A 17,767-nucleotide genomic window follows, 5' to 3' on the forward strand; every position below is an offset into this window, starting at 1 on the left:
GAAGCAACAATATTCAACAATGGGACAATGGTTAAATAATTCATGATATAGTCACAGGATGCATTATATGGAATTAAAAATGGAACTTTCAGAGAATATAAGACAGCACAGGCACATCTTCATGGTGGAATATTAGGAGAAAGGCCAGGATGCAAATATATTTTATTGTTTGTGGGGCAGGGGTGGATGTGTATGGGGGGGTGTGTGTGTATCCACCAGAATGTAAACTCTAGGAGAAGAAGAAATTTGTCAGACTTGCTCACCACTGTATTCCCAGTACCTAGAACAGTTCTGGCATTTACCAGGAGTTCAAAAAAATTCTACTAAATAAATGAATATATAAGTACACATATTTGCATAAAAATGACGAAAGGAAACAAATCAAGATATGACCCGTGGTTAAAATATTCTGCATAATTTTCTTTGTAGCAAACTTCACTTTTCAAATTTTCCCTAATGCTGCAATATTTTTGTATTTGGGGGGAATCAACCTCATTAAAAAATAAAATAGTCTAGTTCTGATTTTTCAAGCAGTTAGCACAAATAAAAAGAGTCTAGTAGTTATGTGGGTGATTGCATCAGATAGTAAGTCAGTTTGATTTTCTGGTTTGTTCTAAGGATAGAAAACAAGTTTCACCTTGAGCCACTCGGACAGCTTGATGTGGCTGCCTAATGTCCTGGACTGAGGCAGGTCTGGGCCCCAGCTCCGAGGGAAACGGTGCCCCGAGGGGTCATCGGTGCGCATGGAAAGGAGTACTGGTAGATGTGTGCCAAGTATTTACCATCTCTGTTCTTGAAGGTCCTAATTAAAATTATCCCCAAGAAACTTCCAGTATGGTTCCAAGTCCATGATACCAATTAAGAAGTAGTCTAAAAAGTCCCAAGGTTCACAAGTTTCAAGGATATTTTCAAATGTGCACTCAATATCACCCAGCAATCCAACTGCCCTTTCCTAGAATGTTTTCTCTGTTCCTCCACAATGACTCCTTCATACGTTGCCTTCTCTCTTTAAACACCCCTGATCCCTGCCCCTGCTGCGCCCACACTGGCGGCCTCTCCTCACATTCTATTGAGGAAATCAAAGCAATCAGCCAGGAGTTCCTTCATCTTCCTACTTCCAAGAGCGCGGTGGGTCCTATCCTCATGCCCTGCTTCTTCCTGATACTAGGTACCCGGTGCCCTGTTTCCTATCAAAGGTCAGTCCTTCCCTGCAGCTCTAGATCCCCTCCCCTCTCACCTACTCAAGTACTCTCCTTCTAAATTATCCCTCTTTCTTCTACAGCATTGGGTTCTCTCTCTGCAGTGGATCATTTCCAGCTGCATGAATATCTAATAGTTTCTGTATTAAAAAAACAAACAAAAATGTACAAACTTTTGTACACTGACCCAGTTCCCCTGCAGCCACACCCTCATTTCACTGCTCCCAGTCTCAGCAAAAGTTCTGGACTAAAGAGTGGGTCTAAAGTTGCTGCCTCACTTCACCTCACATTCTCTCTTCTTCCCACCCCCATGAAGCTCTATCCTCGCCCCTACTCTGAGAGTGTCTCCACGATGCTAGCAATATCTCTAGGTGGTAGGTCCAGGGGTCACTTCCCGCATATAATCTTCGTTATCACCTCAGCAGTCTTCAGTGCACCTAACTTCTCCCTCCTCCTTGAAACTCTTGCCTTCTTGGCCAGCTCTTCCTCTAAAACTGAGAGTGTGCCCAGGGCTCTACCTTCCCTGTGGCAACCTCGAGTCCACAGCTTTCCATGTCGTGTACCTGATGATGGCTGGCACACTTGGATTCTCCAGGCTACCCAACACACATACCTAACTGCCTAGTTGACATGTCCTCACGGACACAAAAGGAAAACTCTTCATTTTCCCCTCCCCAAACTTTCTATTCCAGTAAACAGCATCACTGTTTATCTCACCCCAACAGGGACCTCCTCGCATCCTCCCTCAACGAGCACCACATCCAAAGCATCAGCAAGCCCTGGGGGCTTGCTCTCCACAACACCCCTTCAGAGCCTCCACATCCCTGCAGTGCAGGCAGCTGGTACCATCTTCATCTCCTGCCAGGACTGCTGTGACAAACTCCTAACTTGGCCCCTTGCCACCCCTGCGATCTGTTCTTGAGGAGCAGCCAGAGTGATCTTGTCATTCCTCTGCCCAAGAGCCTCCGCTGGCTTCTTCTCTCTACGTTAGGCTCATAGAGCAATGGCAAGAAACAGAATTGAAGACATTTTGCAACCCTTTTTTGGTGTCTCACAGCAGAGAAAAATTGGTTTAAAAAATCGTTAGTGGTGTTATTATTAATCTCTGATAACCCGAACCCACAGAGTGATTGAGATAACACCATTTTTCTTTTTGTCAGAGTACCCAGCCCCAAAAATCAATGTGACAGGCTCTCTGACCTAGATGCTTCTCATATTCTCCCTAAACGAGAGAGAGCAGAAAGGGAGGATTACACTTAGAGGTGACAAAGCAACGGGAGCTACTTGATGAGCAGTTTTGTTTACTATGTCCACAAGGGCCAAAATGAGCAATAATGGGCAAGAAGAATTCAGGTCATATATAAAAGGGCTCTTAAAAATCTAATAGTTTAGAATATCGAAATGTTTTTAGCATGGACCATTATGATTCACCTCTTGTATATTGTAGTGACTTTATGGTATTTAATTGTGTGTGTATTTATTTAATTAATACCAGCATACGCTATGGAAAGAAATATATAAGTACTACCAGAAGTTAGAAAATAAAAAATAAAGTTAACCCAATGTTAACAGCTTCTTGTGTTATCTCTTGAGAATCATTTTTATGCTTTATTTGGCATATACCCACCTCCTTTCCATGCACATAACTGGGGTCATTCTATACACAATGTTCTGCAACTCGCTTTGCACTTCATAATATACTTTAGCAATGTCTCCCCGAGGCAGCACTTACCGCCTTCTTTTTAATTGCTGCACGGTATTCTATCACATGGATATCACCTAATGCATTTAACTAGCACCAACTCATAGACATTTAACAGGTTTCCAGATTTTGATTACTAAAAACAGTGATACATACAGCCCTGTGTGATTGTGGTGTGTGTGTACGTGTGTGTGTGTCCTGCAGTGCTTTTGTAAGTCTGTCTACTGGGTAAATTCCTAGCAGTAAAATTGTCAGGACAAAGACATGTATTTTCAACTTGGGTGGATACAGCTAAATTGCTCTCCTAAGAGGCTGTACCAATTTATACTCTCAACACCATAGCATCTTTTCCTCACAGCTGGATTATCTAGGAGTATAGATTTCCAGCTCTTTTAAGAGAGAGATTGAGTTTCTTCTTTCATACCTATATATAGATCTATATATAATCTATGTCTGTAGATATACCTGTGTCCATAGATCTATATATAGATCTATATCTATAGGTCTATATATATGTCTCTCTCTCTCTGTCTCTCTCTCTCTCTATATATATATATGTATTCATTTATTTATTTATCCTGGCTCTGTGTGCCAGGATAAAATAGATATATAGATCCATAGATATATAGATCTATACAGAGCTAGAGATAGATAATTTTTGCTTATAGCTTTTGGCCATTTGTTTTGGGGGCAGTTTGTTTATTCTTCACAAGGGATCCTGCACATTGAGGAATTAGCCCTCTATTTATCACCCATATTGCCAAATGTTTTTCCTAGTTTGCTGTTTTTGACTTTGTTTCTGGAATTCTTTCCAAATACAAAGCTTTTGTGGGATTGGTTTTATTTTTTGGTTGTCAAATTTATTGATCTTTTTCTTTATGGCTTCTGGGTTTTGTATTCTACTTAGAGAGGCTTTCCACACTCCAAAACTACAAATACATTCACTATAAGGGCTTTTAAAACGAAAACTTCAGGAAAGTAAAAACAATGATCTAGCAACCCAAGTTTCTTCTAATAGGAACAGCAACCAAAATTTGTTTTAAATATGCTTCATGCAACATGTGACCTCTGACTCGATGTCCACAGCTATTATTATCAAGGCAGGTGGAAGGAAACCCTACTTAGCTGCACAATCTGAAGCTCCCCAAACCCTGAACAGCTCGGAAACTCACATTTGCACACATTCCCTGGGAATGTTCATGGCTATATTTTCATGATACTGGGGAGATGGATAAGGATACAATGCCTGAAAGATACACATGTTTAAGGTGGCCACTAGAGTTATTGTCTAAAGACGTGCAACACAGAGGCGGACCATCAGCCAAGTATAAGGAGTTTTACAAGAAAAACGATGTTGGTTGTTCTTTAGCTCTTTTCTTATCAATGCCCTATTTCACTAGGAACAATCCAGAAAGGGTTATTCTGTAATAGAGGAAGACAGAAAACCAATTCATCAACAAAAATACCACTTTTGATAAAGTGGAGGTGAAACTCAACACAGCTGCACGTTACCTAAAAACATGAGTGTGCGCATGTGTGTGCATGCACGTGTGTACGCATGTAGATGTGTGTGCGCTCTCATCTGGCTGTAGAAGAGTTCAGCTGAGGTAGATGAAAGGACTGTAAAAGCTAGTATAACACCACGCACTGCTTTCTTTATGGTACTCTAACACTTTCTAGAAAATTTGATGGAGACAGTTTTATTTTTTTAAACATATTTTTATTGTACATGTAAAAAGTGAAAGTGTTAGCATACGCTGACCCATATTTTTCAGTTAAACATGAAATAACAAAAAATAATCTACTAGCAACAAGTAAAGTTTACAGATCCAAAATATCTTGCTTATAGAGTAATTCCCAATGCTAGATTCTGTGGCTACAGCCAAACCATAAAGTGCTGGCTTAAAATGCAGATTCTTGGACTCCATTCCTAGATACTGTAATTCAGCTTCTCTTTAAAGGCCCAGACATCAGCATTTTTAAAGTTCCACCAGTGATTCAGGTTTGAGGACCACTGCTCTTTAGAAAATGTAAACCAGTCTCTCATAGGTGGACTCCATCTCATAATATTGCCTTGTGCACTGGCTTTCACTCTTTCCATTCACCGAGCTGGGAATGTGAAGGTCGCAACCTGAAGAGCACAAACTCCACTGTCCCTGATGACATCAAGTGATGCCATGGTGTTAGCGTGCTCACTTTCAGGAGGCTGAAAAACTTCACCCTCCCAAACACCCAACCTTCTTTCAAGGAGTGGCTTAGCATTGCAGAAATTTTGTTCATGAACCTATGTCAATGAAAAAGAGAACTGACTTATTTAGCCTAGATTAAAAAACTGAGACTTTCTAATTCTGAGATGAAACAAAAGGCAAGGTGTACTCTTTCTGCCCAGCAAGCAGATGAATGCTTTTAGCAGGATAAATAGGAACTACTAAAACCAATGAAACCGTGGTCTCTGAAGGTCAAATTAACATAAACACATGCTGATTGTAGTAAGAAGATCAATGCTAAGTCAGACAAAAATGTCTCAGCTCATCAGGTAGCCACTGAAAAATCAGGAGGAATTATAATTTCCAGTAAGTAGAAAAGAAGGCATCAAAAGACAGTTCAGCCAGCTCAAGCAATGCATTCTATTGCGTTCAACACTGTGTTTAGGTTCAAGATGTTATTGGGTAAAATGTTTAGGCATTTTTAAGCCTCTCTAATGTAATTTTCAACAAGAAGAATTTGTGGTAGTTACAGTACCCACAATTTAATTTTAGCCAGATGGTTTTCCCAACTTTTAAATTTATTTTTAGCCCACCACATGGCTTCAGTGGAAACTGAAAATGAGAGTTAGACACAGTTTTCATCACATATGCAGAGTGAAAATAGTAACACTTGGTGTATTTTGTGTAGATTATTTTTTAGGAAAGCCATAAAATGCACTGTGAAATAATATAGTTTAAATATATGCTAACGTTACTACCCAAAGTATCTACAAGCAAGTAAGAAAGATAAAGATAAGCAACACAGTCAGCCCCAGGAGTCTAAATACTCTGGAGTATTTTGTTTAGCAGCTTTTATTTGGAAGACTTGTTTTATCTAGAATCAGCTGTCAATGAAACAGCAGAAATGGCAAACATTTCTTAAACTATATTTTTATGGATTGTCAGAATAACTGACCAAAACTAGAAAATGCTTTCACACACAGACACATAGCCCCTCTGACTTTAAAGGAAAGGAATGGGCTGTCTTTGGTTCTGTTCGTTTTGTTTGTTGTCTGAATTGGCTCAGATGGCATTAGGTGGAGGTGTGGGAAGGTGGGTAAAACCAATCAGTAGAGCTGAGCTATCCCATCAGTAATAAGAGAACTGTCAACGTGACCACCAAACCCAAACATTAAAGTCAGTTTACTTGCACTTAACCTGGAACAAAGGCTTCCTTCTCTGTAATGGAAAATATAAGGGGAGGGGCAGTTCTGCTAATCCAGAATCTGCATGTGAGGACATTTCAGAGACTTTTCATTTTGCACTAATGTCACCCTCAAAATTTAATATCCAATAATCACATATAGCAGAAATGGAGATCAAAGAGTTTACTGGAATGCTATAAATTCAGATCAACTTACTGGAGATGTGGTTAATCGAAGGATAGTGCCATTTTTTATTTCATTGCGATTCTGGAAAAGAAAAAAAAATCTTTGTAAATCTTCAAGTAGAAGTTTGGTAAAGAAGAGAACAAATGCAAATATAATCTAGCAAAGATTCCATATAATAAGTATTCTCATGATTCAATTTATTCTCACTTGAGTAATTTTTAATTATTTCTACAAAGAACTTTAAACTGAGTCCCAGTTATGTTATGTTACCTTTATATCAAGTCACAGACAGCACTCAGCACAGAGGAAGTGCATATAAACCCAAAGAATAGGAACAGGAGGTCCAAGAATAGCAAACAAAAAAGGCAATTTTAAAAGGTTATTGAGGGAATATGACCTAGCAAACCACTCCTACATATACACCCAAGAGAATTGAAAACATACGTCTACACAAAAACTTGTACATGGATGTTCATAAAAACATTATTCATAATAGACAAAAAGTATAAATAACCTGAATGTCCATCAACTGATGAATGGATAAGCAAAATGTGGTACATCCATTCAATGGAATATTATTAGGTCATAAAGAGAAATGAAGTACTGATACACACTACAACATGGATGAACCTTGAAAACATTACACTAAGTGAAATAATCCAGACACAAAGGCCACGTATTTCATGATTCCATTTATATGAAATGTCCAGAATAGGCAAATCCATAGAGACAGGAAGCAGATTAACAGTGGCCCGGGGCTGGGGAAGGAGGAATGGGGAGTAAATGCTAACAGATGCAGGTTTTGCTTTTGGGGTGATGAAAATGTTCTTAAATCGACTGTGGTGATGGTTCCACAATCTGTGAACATACTAAAAAAACCAATGAATCAAACACTTTAAAAAGGTGAAGTTTTCAGTATGCAAATTATGTCTCAACAAAGATGTTATTTTTTAAAAAGGTTGTTAAGGAACCTGGCTTCTTAACATTTGCTGGCTCCTACTGTGTGTTGTCCTGAAGTTAAGAACAAACAGCATAAATGAGCAGATCTCCAATCAGTCTGTCTCCACTTGGCAAGTATATTTCAGGTGAGTGTTCTGAAGCTACCACTTAGCTTCTTTGGCACTGAAGGTAGAATTTCACCAGCAGGTTTATTTTCTGCCACCAGAGTACGAATCACACGCAGCTTTCAGGAGGTGACCTTCCGAGAGTCACGCCGCAGCATCCCTGCCCTGGAGCACTAAGGCCAGGAGGTTAATCAAGTGTCCCGAGGATCACTCTCCTGCATCATTTAAGACAAGCCACAACTGGAATTTGCTCAGAATGCAGCAGGCACATCAAAGTGGTAGGAAATTTCTCAGGACGAGGTGCCAAAAACACATAGAACGCTCGTTCTCTCCCTCAGCCAATTCTGACTACTTATTGGAAAATGAATTTTCTAAAAGAACTACCTTAAAGAAAGCAGGCTTCAGGCCAATACTCTCTCCCAAAGAGAGCCTAACCTGAACGTTTTATACCAAGTGCAGGCAGACATGAAAGCCCAACACTGCCAGATCCAAATCCTCCTTGGGCAATTCCAGCCCAATCTAGAGCACCCCCAGAGGGTCACCCCAGGCCATGTCTTGAGAGATCAAGCTCGTCATTAGTGGAAGTGTGCAGGCAAGGGCTGAATGACCACCTGGCACGCAGGCTCAGATATAAGATGGAGAAATGAATTTCGATCACTTCAAAAATCTCCTTCAACTCTAAAATTCGATGACTCTGAGAATTGGAGAGGAAGGCAGAGAATACTAAATATAAAATATGAAGGAAGCCGAATACATCGCATACCTCTTTCCTCCTCGGGTTCTAAATGAATTGAGAAATAAGAAGATCAAAAAATATCCCCTTTATTAGTTATTATGGAGAACAAGGATCAGAGTGAGAACCAGCCAACAGCTAACTGAACCCCTCAGATGAGTATACCTATTGAGGTAAGACCTAAGGCAGGTTCCTTCCCAAGGTTCCTTCCCAGTTTATTCTTCCCAAATAACCAGTCAAGTAGGGAAAGAGGCCCTGAGGGTATGAAGAGGCCAGGAGGGTTTAGCGATAATCTTTCCTCATAGAAATTTGGAGTGGGGATGAGGCATTCCTAATAACAGCAATAAACTAACATTTATTGAAAGGCACTGGGCTGAGGTTTTGTTACAATGCTTATTTAACCATTATAATAACTATGCTCATTTTAAAGATAAGAAACCAAAGTTGCTGCCAAGAGGATAAGTTACTTGCGCAACATCATGGAGGGGGAAGGGAGGGCTTGACCCGTCATGGAGGGGAGGGGAGGATCTGACACCAGAGGCTGTGCTCTATCTCTCCAGAAAAGGTAAAACCTAGATCTTGCATTTATCCTTAGAGAGGTGAGTTCATCAACTGGTCAACAAACATGGGAACAAAGAAGTCAGAGTGATATTAACAAATGCTCTGCAGATTCCCAGGGGTTCCCTGTGATGGCCACAGGGTACAGGGCACTGGGTGGGAGTCGGACTGGGGTGGAATTAGGCAGTTGGCCTCCAGGCCTCCATGTTGACCCTATAACAATGACTCCTTTCTTTCTGGGATCCAAGTATGAATTCTTTGAAGAAAGTGTCTTTGGTATTATTTGTTTAAAACAAAAGCTGTAGGGGCCAGCCCAGTGGCGTAGTGGTTAAGTTCACATGCTCTGCTTCAGCAGCCTGGGGTTCACAGGTTCGGATCCTGGGCACGGACCTACATACTACTCATCAAGCCATGCTGTGGCGGAGACCCACATACAAAATAGAGGAAGATTAGCACGGATTTCAGCTCAGGGACAATCTTCCTCAAGCAAAAAGAGGAAGAGGGGCAACAGATGTTAGCTCAGGGACAATCTTCCTCACCAAAAAAAATAAATAAATAACAAAAGCTGTATTAAAACCACTGATAGGTAGAGCTGGGTTCAAACTCCCCCTCTTCCCCGCACCAGCCTGGTGTACTCAGTGCAAGCTACTTAGCCACTCTGATCTAAGTCTTCTCTTCCCTAAAATGGAGAGAACAAGTCATTGCTTAGAGAAGTGTAGTAAGAACCAGAGGTGACATATGTGCTCTGCCTGGCCTAGAAATGACTCAAAAATGAGAGTGACTATGACTGTGACACACAGAGCAGCACCATCCCTTCTGCCTATGCCTTCCCAGTTGGCAGTTCATTTGCCTTCTGTCTCTTTCTTTCCCCATAAAAAATGTTTTTTAATCAGTGTTTAGTATTTTGGAATAAAAAAGATAAGTAGAAGAGCTACTAATACATGCATTGAAAACTTTAAGTTCCCAACAGACAGATCAAACTCCAAGAGAAAGGTGATGGTAGACCTCTGCTTCAGAGGCTGTGTTCTAGCAGGAAAATCAACCGGATCACATCTCTTTACCATGGGCCAAGGACACCTTTTGCTCTCTAAGCCATGCTTAACTTGGAAGTAAGCTTGGTTAACAAAGGAAAAGGTTTGTACTTGCTCCGATTTCATAAATTCCCTCCAGGCAGTGTACAGCATTGCTGAAATGCAGGGTCTCTAGATAGGACAGTCTGGATTTGACCCACATTCCACTTCCTACCTGGGGAATCTGGTCCAAGTGACATAGCTGACCTTCGTGCCACCTTCTTCAGGGTAAAATGGGGATAGTGCCTGTCTCCTAAGGTTGTTCTGAGGATTAACTGAAATAATCATTTACAGTTTTTAGAACAGTGTCTGGCACATTGCAAATGCTCAAAAAAAAAAAAGATAGCTGCTTATTATTAAGTGCAAAAATAACATACAAAAGGTACATCGCTACGTACCCTTATTTGTTTTTAGGTAGTCTTGTATACATAACCCAATCAATAAAAATAATAGTGCGGGGCCAGCCCCGTGGCTTAGCGGTTAAGTGCAGGTGCTCCGCTATTGGTGGCCCAGGTTTGGATCCGGGTGCGCATTGACGCACTGTTTCTCTGGCCATGCTGAGGCCGCGTCCCACATACAGCAACTAGAAGGATGTGCAACTGTGACACACAACTATCTACTGGGGCCTTGGGGAAAAAAAGGAGGAGGATTGGCAATAGATGTTAGCTTGGAGCCGGTCTTCCTCAGCAAAAAGAAGAGGATTAGCATGGATGTTAGCTCAGGGCTGATCTTCCTCACACACAAAAAAATAATAATAATAGTGCAATCTATGTTATCCTAAGTCTAAGACCCTAAAGTCAGTAGCACATACGCAGCAGAATAATAAATATTAGCAAACGTACACCTCTTCTATCATCAGACCAACATGACTAAGGAGAAGTTCTGCCACATAGCATCCTTCACGTCCAAGGCTGGGGACCTGGCACTCACTCTTTTATCATACTCGGGCCTCTGTATCTATTTCAGATGGGCATTCTTTGATGCAGTCCTCTAAGCATTCAATAAGCACTGCGTGTGTGTGTGCGCGCGCACGTGTGTGTTTGTGATTTTACTTACTTCTCTTGTTCATTGGCTATCTCCCTCCACCCTCAGAACGTCACCTCCATGAGAGTAGATGGTTTATCACTACCATATCACTCCTATCTAGAACACTGAATGTCTGTGGCCTGGCACACGGTTGGCGCTCAATAAATATTTGTTGAATAAATGGCTAAACCTACTATATGCCTGACCATAGATGAGACACTGGGGTCAGATACAAAGTTAAATAAGACTTGACTCATGTCCTCTGGGAATTCAATAAAGTGAGAGAGATTGACGTGTTATATGTGTATCACAAAAGAGTTGTGGCTCATACAGTGGGGGATTAGCATTGTATAAGTACATATGTGTGACAGGAGGAAGAGAGGCAGAGGATGTTCAGCAAAGGCCTTTAGTGGAGGTGACATTCAAGAAGGCCCTCTGATCTATAAGCAAGGATTTCCCAGGAGAGAAGAAGAAACAGCATATCTCAAAGGACAAGCTATCCTTATAGAACAGAAAAAGTCTCGTGTGGTTGATTAGAGCCTAGGATGCACAAAGGATGGTAAGACATGACACTAAAAGGTAGACTGACCTTTAGCCATTTAAGGGGGGGGAGGTAGGAGTAAGTGCGGTGAAATTCCAGCTCTGATCTGCTGTTAGTGAGTGTGCCCTCTCTTTGGAGGGGCCAGTTTCACAGTATGGTAGCCATATCTGTGCTTAATGCTTCTGGTCCATAAGTAATAAGAAAAATCACAAGGCTCATGCTTTAGAAACAAGAGTGGTGTATCCTCCTTCATTAGAAATGAGTGCCATACATCTGGGCTGAGAACAGAAACGATCTACCCTACCCTACACTCAGCTGGACACTGAGAATCCAAATCTTACTGTCTACAATCACAGGACTTTGTGCTCTTCCTCTCTTCATCAGCATGATTTTATTCTCCCAGGAGTCTTCTGTGTAGGCAAATGGTATGACTGCTCATTACAGGAACTTACCAAAAGACTCATATAGACTCCGAACTGGAAAACATCAATTGTTTTCATCTTAAGATTCTTTGAATCCCTCGATTCGAAATTCTCTGCTGTTAACACCAATCCTGGACTGTTGTACCACAACCCATATGTGCTTTGAAAGACCAGCCTAAATCAAACTTCCAATTCTCATTAAATTCCGATCTTACCTTCTATGATGGTCTTTTGATATATCAACTTGACTAGGCTACAGTTCCCAAATATTCAATCAAACACTAATCTAGGTGTTACTGTGAAGGTATTTTGCAGTGTGATTAAAGTCCATAATCAGTTGACTTTAAGTAAGGGAGATTATCCTAGATAATCTGTGTGGGCCAGACTCCATAAATTGAAAGGCCTTAAAAGCAGAGCTAAGCGTTCCCTGAAGAAGAAGAAATTCTACCAGTAGATAGCAGATTCAACCCTTACCCCAGAGTTCCAGGTTACTCTTCCTGAAGGCTTGCCCTGTGGATTTCAAATTTTTATAGCCAGCCCCCACAATCACATAAGCCAATTCTTTGCAATAAATCTCTTAGCATACATCTCCTACTGGTTCTGCATGTCTAGTTGAGCCCTGACCAATATGCTTCCACCCACTAAGATGCTGCCAAAGCTTCACATAGCAGTGTTCTCCTTTACCATGGTGAGCAACACACTGGCCAGCTTTGTCATCAAAAGGTTCGCCCCTTGGAGAGTAGCTTTTGACAGAGCTAATCCAGCAGCATTAACTGAGTCAGGGTCATCTTTCTCAGGCTAGACAAGGAACACAACTAAATGACACATAAAATCAAGTGAGGGAAGAAAGAAAAAAATGGGTGAACTCCCTCCCATTCTCATGAGAAGAATGTATCCATCAACTCACAGTGCCAAGAAACTGCCCCATGCTCCTCCCTGGAAAATCAGTCTTTAATCCTCCATTTCTCATATGATCTTCATGTCATCTACTTTAGAATCACCATAGATGCATATTAAAATGCAGATTTCTAGGTCCCACTACATAGCCACTGACTCTGGGCCTGGGATGCTGCATTTTCACTATGATCCAAAATAATTCAGATGCACAATAAAGTTTAGAATCATCTCAGTCTAATTCGTAAGACTGCCCAGCACATTTAGAGTAAGTATTCTGAATTTCAACATCATAAACTCTGAGGCAAATGAGACTAATTCCAGCTCCTCAGAAGTGAAGAGGAGAAAAGCAGCAGAAAGAACATTTCTGCAGAGAAATGCCCCGACTGCACACAATGTATGAGAAGAATGACAAGTGGCCCAGTGAAAGCCAGCTAACTCCCTGCTGTCATATTTACTTGTCCCCAACAGTTCCAGACTGTACTAGCCCCTGACATTCACAGGCTTCTCGATAGGATGTCTTTGTGTTTCTTCACAGAACTAGCTCAGCGACTTGGCCTCTGTGTGGATTGGATAATAAGATCCTGCAGAAAAGGGTTACTGTTGTCATATTTTTCCCTCTGAAATTTGTTTTCACAGTATGCCAACTTTCTATATAGCCAGACAAATTAAGAATACTCCCTGGTCAAAAATCCAAATTCTGCCCTCTTCCTACTATTTAACAAGGAAAACAGAAGGTCTGAGGGGGAGGGGACACTTATGACCCCACAGGGCCCTGGACCCTGCAGGGTATCCTCCCTGGCTCCATCGCTCCTCCTCTCTATCTTCATCTATCTCTATCTCTCTCTCCAGATGTGACAAGTCCTTACCTTGGATGTATTACTACAAAACCACATTGTTCTTCATATACATTACTCAATCATCACAAAGACTGATTTTGCATGTAAACTTGATCCCTTTTGTCTTTTATGTGTCCATTTGGGTGATCTTGAAATCTTCGGGCTGAAGGAAATAACTGAGGACAGTATATGATGTGCCGGTTGCTAGGTTACAGAGCTATGCCTCTAGACAGAGGGCTATAGGTCTAACATTAGAGGAGGGATGTTAGAAATACCCGAAAATAACATCTGAACTCCCAAAAGCCAGGAAAAAAAGGCTGAGAGCTGGAGGTAAGGAAGAAGTATAAGGAAGAAAAGGTGGAAAACTGTTCTAAAGGCACATTTCCCAGAACTAATGCTCTGGCCTTCCCCAGGGTTGCTTACCATCAGGGACCCCATCACCCCCAGTATAGCTTTAGCAGTTCATCTCTACCCATTAATTGAAGGATTTGGTTTTGACTTCTTCTCCACTTTTTTCATGGCTCTAACTAGATTCTATTCTCAGTTGTGTTTTTCTTTAATCATTTTACTTTTTCCAGAACCCAGACATCCTTTACGCTATTCCCAAAATCAGAAGAAGAGAGAATAAGACAGGTATTAGGTAAGATATCTATTAACTACCTATCTGTGGTGTGTAAACATAGACCATGACAGTGGAGGGCCTGTTCTTCTCTTTCTATTGTAGTAGGACCTGGGTAAAAGGAGAGGAGAGAAGTGGGTGGGCAGCTCACAGGAGCCCAGGGAGTCCACTGATGTGGTGAGCCCAAGGAGAAGAACATGAGAAGAATGCCTGTCCCCCTTAGCGTTTTAATCAAGCACTTGTAAGAGATAGAGATAAAGAACAGTATGTTTTTCTGGAGAAGAACATGCTCATCTTAAAGGAACATGCACTATTAGACATTCACTATTGCTAAAAAAGAGGCACCCTTTTAGAAAGGCCGGCAAATCACTTGCTTCCTCAGAGAATTTCACATGACAGAAACGAGCACACACCTACCTTCACCTCGTGTCCAAGCCCTGGGACCAAAAGCTCAGGGAAGAACCCAGTCCATGTCCACGTCCCTCTAACACCCAAGGACAAGAACCGACTGAGTCTAATTTGTTAAGCAGTAATGGAGGGGCATTACCGAGATGTGAGTCTTGGACCCAGCCTTGAAATCAGAGTAGCTGAGAGGGACAACTTTAGCAATCCAGACAGTGGGAGGATCAGCACCAGGAAAGGCATAGTGTGAGCATCAGGGGGATGAGTAGATATATTAATAAAATCTCTCTCACTGTAGGTGCTATGCTAGGAGAACAATGAGAGGGTGAGGATCATGGGCCAACAGGGGTCTGAGAATCTGGAAAGTGCAGCCGACTGGAAGGAAGGAAGTCCTGGGCCAACTAACTTCCCACGTGACCTTGGGCAATTTGCTTCAGTTTCCTCATTAATAGAATGGAGGCAAGAGGCCCAGGGCCCAAGGTCAATTCAAGCAACACACTGCTGCCTCCCATTGCTGCAGGGCTTGGCACTTAAATAAGCTAGATCGCAGGCTCCGACTGCGGACCACTGGCTCTGAGCATCTCCAGTCTCCAGGTTAACAACCCAATAGATGAACCCAAGATTGAAAAAGCTAGTAAGTGCAGTCATGTGTGGCTTAACAACGGGGATACATTCTGAGAAATGCATCATTGGGCAATTTTGTCATTTTGCAAACATCATAGCGTGTACTTACACAAACCTAGATGGTATAGCCTACTACACCTCTAAGCTATGTGGTACTAATCTTATAGGACCACCATGGTATATGTGGTCTGTCGTTGACTGAAATGTTGTTATGCAGTGCACGACTGTAATAAGTTCTATGACAAAAATACATGCCTTCCCTCCCATATATAACTTGAAGGAGAATAATAGGGACAAATTTTTGGTGGGTGATTTTGTAATGTTTAAGAAAAGCCTAATAATGTTCAAAATCAAATTCTATGAATTTTTCCTATAGAAACATCAGAGATGCAAACATTTTACAAAAGATGTCCACTGAAGCATTGTTTATAACAGAGAAAAAACTAAAAGCAAGTCCAAATACTCCAGTTATTTATTTATTGTCTCTCAACTCAAAACCCAACATCCTTGGCCCTACTTTGTAATACTGGAGCTGGACCCTGCAAGCATTTTCCCTTTGCCATCTGGGAGAACATGAAGCTTAACCAAGAGGGCACAAGAATGATCCTGCCTAATCATAGAAAGGCAGTTCTCTTTCAGATCCATCATCATCATCATCATCATCATCATCATCATCATCATCATCATCATCATCATTCAATGTGGAAGCTCTCAGTCCTATTGCACCCTCAGGCCCTACTCCCCCTACCAGAGGCCTCTTCTAAGCAGCTCTGCCTATTCAACATTCCAGCAACAGACACACTTCTATAGTCCAGCACAGGCCCTCACTCTTCACCACTGCGGTGATGTCCCTGTGGTAGCCATGCCCTCTTTGAAGAGACTTGGGGGGTGGGGCAGTGCCCTCTCTTGATCTTTAGTTCTTAAATTGTCCACTCTTCTTCAGACTAGAGGCCACAGCTACTTCGCTCCCAATGTGTCTTCTGGACCCATCAGAGTCCTCTTTTACCCTGTTACTCCCAGTTAACCAGCTTCCACTAGTTAGCAATTTTTAAATTAAATTTTCCCTATTCAAATAATGGTGTCATTTCTGTATCCTGATTGGACCCTGACTGATATACCAAGTCTTCCAAATGCCCCCTAATCTAAAGGACAATTTAAGTTAATATAGTAAAGCAGGCCAATGATACTTAATATAGCAATTCAAGTGCTGGTATAAAAGAATGTTTAATAATATGAGAACACGTCACACTGTATTGCGAAGCGAAAAATGCAGGTTGCAAAACAGTATCGCAGCACGCGTCCAAATCGATGGTATATAATGTGTGTGTGTGTACTGAAAAAACACAGGTGCCCAGGTCGATAATCATGTGAATAATGCCTTTCACTTGCAACATGTAAAAAAAGGAAAGAAAGCAGGAAAAACGCCTGATATTTTGGGTATTTGCCCAACCCAGCTAATGAAGATTGGTTATGTTTCTAGGGGAGAGAGTGACCTCCCTGGCTTTGGACAGGAGGGACCTGCACAAGCTGGAGTGAACCACATCGAGCAGGCTTTCCCCTGCTGTCTTATTTTTTCATCATTCGAGATAAAGACTTGATTGCCAGGCCCTCTCACTGCCATCAGTTTTAACCTACCCCCCAGTCAAACAACACGTGCAAATGTTTAAACGTGGGTTGCGATAGGCAAGTTAGAGCCTGTGGTCTCAGAAATCCACCAAGTGCTGGAGAGAAGAGCTGCACTTACGGGAAAGAAGCCCGCGCTCGCAAAAAAAGGGTTTTAAACGGCCATTCCAGTGGCGTTGGCAGGGACCACCGAGGATGCTGCTACAGCTGGGAAAATATCGACGCCCTGGCTTTTTCCAGGCAAAGGCAATGCAAGCAACAGAATATGGACAGAGAACGAGGCATAAACCTTTACAGTGGAGAGCTGTGCAACAACACGGGATGGAAACACCAGAGAAGGAAGAGCAACTGAGCTGGTGGACTGGTGTCAAAGAGACAGAGTGGGGTCACGTGGCATCCCGAGCATAACCTGCTGTGGCGTGAGCCACCCAGACATTAGTATCAGACAGGCCTGATTCAAACCTTGGCTTTGGCACTAACAGCTTTGTCACCTGGGCACTTGGCACAGCGCCTGGCACATAGCAGGTGCTCAGAGAATATACGGTAAATGAATACATGTGCGTGACACCTCTGGGCCTCCCTCACTGCTACATAAAGACAGTCACATCTACGCCATATGGTGTTGTCGTGGGGATTAAATTGCTGCTAATAAAACCTCTGCCTGGCACACAATAAGGACTCAATACATCATTCATAAAGAAGAGGCAGCTTCAGTACTGGGTACCTGAAATATGGAAAATCTGCCAGATAAGATAAGAAGGGGCAAGAGAATCTCAGGCAGAGGAAACAGAGGCTGGGCCATTTTGTTCCCCTGCCTGAGATGCTGCAGTGCCGGAATTCTTTCTCCTTTCTTTTTCCCCCAGTCATGGATGTT

General features: G+C 41.9%; 1 protein-coding gene across 3 annotated transcripts in view; it reads right to left on the bottom strand.

The window, feature by feature from the left end:
- Window positions 1-17,767, bottom strand: part of ELMO1 (engulfment and cell motility 1) — a 536,712-nt gene that overhangs the window by 374,406 nt on the left and 144,539 nt on the right. For all 3 annotated transcript variants that reach the window (XM_004418819.3, XM_087429603.1, XM_087429606.1), the window contains one exon: window positions 6,509-6,559. In XM_004418819.3, the coding sequence (XP_004418876.1) occupies window positions 6,509-6,559 (51 nt within the window). The remainder of the gene's footprint in view (window positions 1-6,508; window positions 6,560-17,767) is intronic.

This window comes from Ceratotherium simum, chromosome 1 (assembly GCF_057802395.1).
Source record: "Ceratotherium simum simum isolate JZ-2026a chromosome 1, ASM5780239v1, whole genome shotgun sequence".
Lineage (NCBI taxonomy): Eukaryota > Metazoa > Chordata > Mammalia > Perissodactyla > Rhinocerotidae > Ceratotherium > Ceratotherium simum.